Here is a 9,519-nt window from a genome sequence, read left to right on the forward strand (position 1 = left end):
GCTAGGGCGCCAGCCACATACACTATAGTTGGTGGGTTCACATCCAGCCCAGGCTTACCAAACAACAATGACAATTACAACAAAAAAAACAGCTGGGCACTGTGGTGGGCACCTATAGTCCCAGCTACTTGGGAGGCTGAAGCAAGAGAATCGCTTAAGCTCAAGAGTTTGAGGTTGCTGTGAGCAGTGACAGCACAGTACTCTCCCGAGGGCGACAAAATAAGACTGTCTCCAAAAAAAAAAAAAATACACACAATGGGCTAGAGAAAAGACAGTAGTATTTTTTACCTCATCTTCAGAAGCTACTCCCAAAGGTTTGGACACCTAAAAGAGAAAGACAAGGAGGCAACATGGTACACTGATGAAGATCACAGGTACACAAGCCAAATACTATAGAATCAAATTCCAGCTCTACCATTTATTTGACCCCTGGCAAGTCACAAACTTTCTCTAGGCCTCAGTTTCTTCATCTATAAAATGGCCGCCTTTATCTATTTAAAGGTGCATAGTGCTTAGCCCAGTGTTTAGTAAATGCTCATTAAGTAGTAACTACTATTATTTACAAGACAAAGCAGTTACCCCCAAGGTACACAAATGTACCTGCCATCCCAGACCACAGCTTGGTCTTTCCACCCCAAGAATACTCACTGCTTCAGAAGCAGGGGTTCCCGGAGGCCAGGGGCCAGGCCTCAATCCCTCCTGCCGAAGGGCCTTGTCCTGGGTGAAGTGGCCGGCCAGCTTCATGAGCGGGTTGGCACCCCCACATTCAGCCTCCACAAGCTCACGCATTGCCATGGTGACCACCAGCTCTCTGATGGACAGAGGAGGTTTGGACCTGAGGTCCCAAAGCCCGACACTTCCCCAACCTACAACTCAGCCTGTGTGGGAGAGATTGACAGACATCTGTCCCACACAGGCCAGGTAACCGACAACGGAACACCCTCCACTTCTGCCTTTTGCTGTGGCCCCCACCTCTGCCAGGAGTCTCTCCTGCCGCCCCCCTCAATGACCACCGCTTTCAGCCTGGGCGTTCTCCACAGTCCTCCACGACAACAGCGTCAGGGATGGGACCGGCATAAAGGGGCCTGGACCCCAGAGGGCTACAAGGAAAGCTTAGACACTTCAACAACTGGGCAGTACCCGGGCACTGGAGGCAAGGGAGACTGAAAACGCCGCCTGAGGTAAGCCCAATCCCCCGCATCCCTATTTTGCGGTGGGCAGAGCTGGGGGACATCCCGCCCCCTAAATCACCTGAGCCCCTCCCCCCAGTTCAGCCCGGTTCCAGCCAGCCCTGCAGCCCTCTCGACCACACCATCTCCCCGACCCCACCCGCCGGCCGCTCCAGCCCCGCCCCCAGGACCCGCGGGGGCCCCCGCAAGGGCAAGGAGAGACCATGGACGTATCCACGCGCCCCTTCGGAGTCCGGTGCTCACCTCCAAGCGTCGTGCCGCACTACCCTCCCGGGCACCAGGTGCGGGCCGGAGGGGGAGGGCAAGGTAGGGGGCGGGGAGTCAGGGGCGGGGCTCAGGCTTAAAGGGGACGTGACCGCCCCTCCGTGGTCAAGGTCCTGCGGAAGCTGTTTGAAGGGGCGTGGCCTTAAGACTGCGACGCAGCGTCATGGGAGGAGCCGTGAGCCTTAAAGGGGAAGGTCTCCTTAAAGGGAAAGTCTTGGAGAGTCCGCTCTGGGAGCCTTCAGAAGGGTAACGAACACTAGGATTTTTTTCACAACTAGCTCAAAGAGGAATGAAGCTAAGGACTTACCGGGATTTGGGGAAGAGCCGAGAGCGCGAGATCCTGGGTTCAGTTCATCCTGGGTCTTCCATGGAGGCGCATTGTGACCCAAGGAGATTTCCTGCCCTCTCTGGGCCTCAGTTTCCCCCTTCAAAATGGGGCTGGCCAATGTTCCCAAGGCCAAGAAAGAGGAAGGCCCTAAGACAAGGGGCTCAGGGAGTCAAATCCCCAGCCTTCTCCAGCCTCCTAGGCCTGTCCCCATTCCAAATAGCCCCTAGCAGGGCAGCGTCACAATCTCCATGGAGACAAAGTCCTGCCCCAAACCCTCTTCCTTTCTGCGTAACAGGGAAAATAGCACTGGATGATGACAAATTCCGGAGACTAAAATAGTGTCGAACGCATCGTGAAAAATCAAGCTGGTAACATACAGGGAAAGTGCACAGTGAGTCACTTCTCTCCTCTCCTTCTTGCCTCACCACTGGTCAAGGTCACCATAGTGGCCTTATTCCACCACTCCAGGTAGGGAAACCACAAACATGATGCAAGAAATAACTTTTAATCGCAAGTAAGAAAAGCCTAAGGCACAGGCCCCACCATCTGCCAGATAATTGGTTCTGCTGTCAAACCTCAAGGTCACTAGGAAACAAACCCTGATATCTCCACTGGCTTCAAGACTAGAGTTCTAGTGTCATGGAGAAGGACAGGAGGGACTCAGGACTACTGATAGGTGTGAAGAAGAGTGTTGCCAGAGAAGTGCCATTCCTGCCCAAGGTGCACAAAAGGAAGCAGGCAGCAGGTGGCGCCCTGGGCCAGGCTTATTTCCTACCTGTGCCGGCACACAGATGGAGGCCCCAGAGGACCACTGAGAATGGCTGTGTAAAGTCATCCCTGGGAAAGTAGAGAAGCACTCTGACACCTCAGGAGAACAAAATGGCAAGGCGGGTAGGAAGGCGCAACATTTCTCTTTTTCCTTAACCTTTTCACTATCTTGCAGAGGCCCTGATCTCACTGCCCTCTTTCTTCTGCAGTATACAAACTGCAGCCCTTGGGTGTCCACTGTTCTCAGACTGCCATCCTAAGAAAATTACCTAGTACCTGATAAACTAAAACATACCAGTGAGAAATGGATGCCCTCTGGAAGGTGCATACTTTAAAAAAGAGGATCCCAGGCGGCGCCTGTGGCTCAGTGAGTAGGGCGCCAGCCCCATATACCGAGGATGGCGGGTTCAAACCCGGCCAAACTGCAACAAAAAAATAGCCGGGCGTTGTGGTGGGCACCTTGTAGTCCCAGCTACTCAGGAGGCTGAGGCAGGAAAATGGCCTAAGCCCAGGAGTTGGAGGTTGCTGTGAGCTGAGCTATACAGGTAATAGAATTTGAGAACATCAAGCAACCAGAGTGGATTTTCCAGTACCACTCAAACCACACCACACACATAACCACCTTCTGCTCTGCTGAGATTTAACAACTGATTAGCAGGGCCCGCACCTGTGGCTCAAAAGGGTAGGGTGCCAGTCCCATATGCCAGAGGTGGTGGGTTCAAACTCAGCCCCAGCCAAAAACAAAAAAAACAAAACAACTGATTAGCAGTAACTCAATATGTACACGAATCTTGAGAAAATATTAATCATAATAAAGTGTTTATTGAATACTCACTAAAATCCAGGCACTATGTACATTAGTGCTTTTAATCTTCATAATATCTTTATAAAATAGGGATTACTCGCCCCATCTTACAGGTGGTAAGACTTGCCCAAAATCAGACAGCAAAGAGGTCAAAATACAATCCAGGTATAACTCCAGATACCTACCTCCTAGTCTTAGAGAAACCAAGAGCTTTGATCACCTAAGCCATAGAATTCCTTTTTTTTTTTTTTTTTTGCAGTTTCTGGCCAGAGCTGGGTTCGAACCCGCCACCTCCAGCATATGGGGCTGGCGCCCTACCCTTTTGAGCCACAGGCACCACCCCAACCATAGAATTCTTTACAGAGGCAGGCCCACCATCCCAGACATGCTGGGAAAGGGCTAATCAAGTTACTTGGATGTTTAATATTCAGTTTCAGATTTTAAATCCTAGATCTTGTTAATCCATATTCAAATTTAAATTCTTATTCTTTTCATAAAGTAGTAATTTTTATAAAATAATAGTGTTACTTCTTTATACTAAATGTCTTACTTCACTTTAACAGGTTGAATTTCTCCAATATTTAGACACACTTGCATTGACTGTGTGCTAGGCATTCTTTTAAGTACTTTTCAGATGTTGATTTGTTTACTCCACATAATAACTATTTATTAGCAACTAATAACATCTCCATTTTACAGAGGAGGAAACTGAGGCAAGAGAATTGGAGTGATTTGGCCTAGGTTATATGAATAAACAGCAAGGCTGGGATTTGGACCTAGGAACTATGTCTGTAAAGGGCTAAACAGTAAATATTTGGGGCTTTGCAGTCCATACAGTCTCTGTCACAATTAGTCAACTCCATTGATGTAGCACAAAAGCAGCCATAGACCATACGTAAACAAATGAGAGTGGCTGTGTTCCAAAAAGACTTTTTATGAGCACTGAAATTTGAATTTCCTATAATTTTCACATTATAAAGTATTCTTCTGATTTATATTCAACCATTTTAAAATGTCAAACCATTCTTAGCCTTCATACTGTGCAAAAACAAGTAGGAGGCCATAGTTTACTGACCATAGATTGTTTGGTTCCAGAGTACATGCTTTTAAACCCTATGCTATACCTTCACTTTTTAGAAAAAGTTAAATTTCCCAGTATCTTACACTATGAAGCATTTAATAAACATATTTTAAAGTATTTTAAATACCTGACAGGACAAACAACCTGATAGGCAAAATCTTTCTAAACTTTTAGTCAGCGCTGTAAGTCTCATAAATCAACATTTACCGACATTTATCAAATGCTCTTAGACCTCTTAAAGTCATAAGTCTAAACTTTTACTTTCCAAACTGAAGTCTAATCTGTGAGAATCCCTTCAAACATTTTAACTTATACAGGCACTTACACACCTCTGGAAAGCAAATTTACTGATGCAGGTAGGTCAAGTTTACTGGATTAAATTTAGAACCACAGAATAGTTACTTAAAGGTCAGAAATTTGAGGCCAAGACTAAAGATGTAGGGGGCTGCATATTCCAAGACAATGCTGAGTCACAAATGAACACTCTTAGCCCTTTTTTAAAGATGAGTCCTGCCTCATGCATCCTGGATCTTTAAGGCCATTTTCTTCAGCTAATGATACCCAACTTGTTAGATAACAACTTTACTTAAATTTTGTCATCTCATTTAGGCACAACTAATTTCTTTCACAAATTCACTTGAGTCAACAAAATCTCTTTGCATTGTTAAGTGTTCAGTTCTACATTCCTTTTTGTTGGCAGAGGGGTGGTACTATGGTTTGAATATGGCCCCCCAAAGTTCATTTATTGGAAACTTTATCTTCTGCCCTCATGTATGAATTAATTTCACTATTATAGTGTTGTGTCCAGGAGTTCCACAAAGACCACACTGCTAAACCAAGCCAAATTCATAGCAGAGTCCCTTTATTGAAGAGCTGGCCAGTGACTGCCTCAGTGTCCCAACGTGGGGTTTCTGAGAGCAGCCCCAAGTGCTTAAGGGGTCAGGTTTTTAAGGCTTGGTCTGCATCCTGGTTAGCACACAGGCTGTTCAGGTGCATCTGGGTAAGGTAGTAAGCAAGCATTTGTACAGAAGCAGAATTTTGCAGTTAGTTAGTCATACATCATACATCTTTGTTTTAATATTTTGCCCTTATACATTTTAGTTTTAGTACTCTCCCCCTATACATCTTAGTTTCAGTATTTTCCCCACCTGGTATTGTTTAAAAGTCAGTTCAGGAACAGTTGGTACCTCCTGATCTGTTTCCCAGGGAATTAGCCAAGCAATAATCTTGGAGTGAACTAGAAGCAAGAATTTAATTAGTACTTTCTCATTTATCATGGGAGTGAACTAGACTTATTTCTTTTTTTTTTTTTAAAAAAAAAAGCTTGCAGTCCAGAAATTTGCCAGGAGTTAACTGGTATTTCTCCATTATAGCCTAGGCCTGACACCTTTCTGTCTTAGCCTAGGCCCACTGGGCCTAATAATAGAAGTGGGTTTATTATTGCACAAGTGGCTCTGCCATCAAAGCAGGCTCTCTCTGGCTGGCTTGCTCTTGCTCTCTTGCCAAGTTATGATGCACCAAGAGGGCCTTCAATAGGTGCCAGCACAATGCTCTTGAACTTCCCAGCCTCCAGAATCAATGAGCTAAATAAACCTCTATTCTTTATAAATTACCAAGTGTTGGCTCGGCGCCTGTGGCTCAAGCAGCTAAGGTGCCAGCCACATACACCTGAGCTGGCGGGTTTGAATCCAGCCCAGGCCCCCCAAACAACAATGACAGCTGCAACCAAAAAATAGCCAGGTGTTGTGGCAAGAGCCTATAGTCCCAGCTACTTTGGAGGCAGAGGCAGGAGACTCGCTTGAGCCCAGGAGTTGGAGGTTGCTGTGAGCTATGATGTCACAGAACTCTACCCAGGGTGACAGCTTAAGGCTCTGTCTCAAAAATAAATAAATAAATAAATAACCTAGTGTGTGGTATTCAGTTATAGCAACAAAAAAAATAAACTAAGACAAATGGAAAATGGGGGACCACCCCCATCTGGCTTGATTCTTTCTTTTTTTAATGGCATAGATGTAGAAGAGTAGACATATCCAAGATGTAGAAATTAAAGTTATGATCTTTACACACGTGACTTTGGAAGGGTTTGTTGCTTATGATCCCTCCTTTCAGCCTCAGTAGTCATCCCTGGCAAAGACAACTTGGCTGTATGTGTGGACAAAAGCTATATGTATGGGTAGATGTAGTAAATCCCAAAGCCAGAACCATCTAAATCTGGACAAATCTCAGTTTGCTTTATTTACTTATTTATTTATTTATTTATTTGAGACATAGTCTCACTTTGTCGCCCCCTGGTAGAGTGCCTTAGCGTCAGAGCTCATAGCAACCTCAAACTCCTGGGTTCAAGCAATTCTCTTGCCTCAGCCTCCTGAGTAGCTGGGACTATAGGCGACCACCACAACACCCAACTATTTTTTAGAGACAGGGGTCTCACACTCAGGCTAGTGTTGAACCTATGAGCTCAGGCAATTCACCCGCCTCTGCCTCCCAGAGTACTAGGATTTACAGGCATGAGCCACCACACCCAGCCTCAGTTTGCTTTAAAAAGTGTTCAGGGTAGTGATAGCTGGATATACTGGATATACAGGTATATCCAGGACTGCACACCTAGGTTTGGGTACAAAGTATCATCACCTAGCCACCCGGCAGGAAATTTCTTCAAGTAGCAGCAAGGACTGTAGTCTATACTCTTTACTCATACGTGTTAGTCTATTCAGGCTTCTATGACAATATACCTTAGACTGGGTGTCTTATAAACAACAAACATTTATTCCTCACGGTTTGGAGGCTGAGAAGTCTAACATCAAAGCACCAGGATATTCAGTGTCTAGTGAGGTTCTTGCTCCCTCATAGACAGTGCTTCCTCACTAAGGATGGGCCTCACCATCTCTTGGAGATCTCTTTTGTAGGACCACTAATTCCATTCAGGAGGCAGAGCCCTGATGACCTAATCACCACCCAAAGGCCACACCTCTTAATACTACAACACTGGGGGTCAAGATTCAACATATGAACTATGGGATAACACAGATATTCAGACTATAGTACCCTACTTCTACCAGAATCTTCCCCACTTGGAAATCTAGGGCTGTCTCAGAATAAATGTCACCCTTCCCAAAATCCAATTGGAAACCCTTTTATTATCTCTTCCCCCAAAGAATAGAAGAAAAGAAGGATGGAAAAAATAAATCAAGGTTTTTTACTTGTAAATATTCCCCAAATGAGTGGTTTGGCTCCCATTTCAGGATTTTTTCACCAAGTATCTCCAACACACACAGATAAGCAGAGTGTGTGTGGGTTTGTGTATGTGTCTGATGTGTTTGTTTTGGAAGAGACTTCTGCTTTGGGGAAGATGGAGAAGATATATTCTTCTCTATTCTTCTCTTTAAATACAACTTAAAGCCCTACGCATTGTATATAAACCAAACATAAGAAGACTCTAAAAGGTAGAGAAAAAGAAGACAGACTAGCTAAGGACCACAGGACCCAAGAAATAACATGATAGTGAGTTCCATGGGTTTTCTTTGGCCTCATTTATCCCAAACTGGGGACTAGAGAGGTCTGCAACCCAGAAACACCAATATGCACAAACAAAATATGCTTCAGTAAAAGCCTGCTCCAGCTAGCCAAAGAACCAGGAAAGGGGCAGCCTACCAGAAAGTAACAATTCTGTTCCAGCCAACCACCAATAAAAAACCATACCCCACCCACCCACAACACCCACCAAAGGCCAAGAGGGGAATCTAGTCTTCCTTCCTCACAAGGCTGTAATAAGGCACCCCAACACCCATCCTAGAGTGGCATCAGAGAATGCCAAGTACTTTCATCCCCATAGGGACAATAATCCCTTCATCCCCAGAGAAGGAGCCAGAACTTTCATCCCCATAGGACAATAATAAGACTCCTTAGCCCCCCGTAGTGTTGGTAGAGACCAACCATGTAGGGAGCTGGAACTTATATCCCCATGCAGCTCAACATAATGAGATGCCTCCTCCCCACTTGGGTATCATTGGAGACCAAGTGGAAAACCTGTATTTCTACTTCACCTGACAATAATGAGGCAACATCCTTTCCCCGCCAAAATAGTGTCCAAAAAGAGCCAGTTAAAACAGAAGGTTTAAGTAAGATCCAAAGTCTCACTAACGCAATGCAAAAATATTTGGATTCCAATCAAAAATCACTCATCATAGTAAGAACCAAGAACATCTCAAACTGGATGAAAAATGTCAACCAAAAGATGCCAACACCAAGATGACAGATACATTAAAATTATTTTAGGACAGCCACTATAAAAGTGTTTCAATGAACAATTACAAACATACTTGAAACAAACAAAAATACAAAGCACCTCAGCAAATAAATAAAGGAGAACAAAATGGAAATTTTAGAACTGAAAAATGCCACACTTGAAATAAAATGTGGATGGGCTTAATTGTAGAATGGGCTGTGGCTCATGCCTGTAATCTTAGCACTTGCTTGAGGCCAAGAGCTCAAGATTAGAAATGTAGTAAGACTCCATCTGTAAAACGGTAAAAATTATTTTATTTTTTTTAAAAAAACAGTAGAATGGCTGGAACAGAGAAAAGAAACAGTAAACCAAAAAATAGAACAATAGAAATTACCCAATCTGAACCACCCAGAAAAGACAGATTGAGAAAAATGAATACAAAGAGCTTCAGGACCTGTGGAACAACAACAAAAGATGTAACATTTGTGTCATGAGAGTAACACAAAGAGGGGAGAAAGAGGGCAGGACTGAAAAAGTACTCAAAGAAATAATGGCTGAAAATCTCCTAAATTTGGCAAGACAAAACCTAAAGATTAAAGAAATTTAGCAAATCCTAAGGAAATCCACACCAAGACACACTGTAACCAAACAGCTAAAAACTAAAGGCAAAGAAAAAATTCTTGAGAGTGAGCTGAGAAAAATGATACCTAACCTGTAGAGGAAAACAAAAAACAAAAAAGCAGGAGGTTTCTCGTTAGAAACCACAGAGGTGAGAAAGAAGCGGCACAATGTTTTACCAGTAAGTGCTCAAAGGAAAAACCTTTCAACCGAGAATCCAGAATTAACAATAGTATTTGT

The 9,519-nt window shown here is 44.3% G+C and overlaps 1 protein-coding gene across 1 annotated transcript in view; it reads right to left on the reverse strand.

Annotated features, from left to right (window-relative positions):
• The window catches only part of PEX5 (peroxisomal biogenesis factor 5), a 24,647-nt gene extending 23,052 nt beyond the window's left edge, over nt 1-1,595 (reverse strand). The window contains exons 1-3 of the mRNA XM_023517080.1: nt 1,434-1,595; nt 649-811; nt 289-324 (exon numbers count right to left, since the gene is read on the reverse strand). Coding sequence (XP_023372848.1) covers nt 289-324; nt 649-795 — 183 coding nt within the window. The 5' untranslated portion in view covers nt 796-811; nt 1,434-1,595. The remainder of the gene's footprint in view (nt 1-288; nt 325-648; nt 812-1,433) is intronic.
• Between the last annotated feature and the right edge of the window lie 7,924 nt (nt 1,596-9,519).

Source organism: Otolemur garnettii, unplaced genomic scaffold (assembly GCF_000181295.1).
Source record: "Otolemur garnettii isolate 467f Iridium unplaced genomic scaffold, OtoGar3 scaffold00104, whole genome shotgun sequence".
Lineage (NCBI taxonomy): Eukaryota > Metazoa > Chordata > Mammalia > Primates > Galagidae > Otolemur > Otolemur garnettii.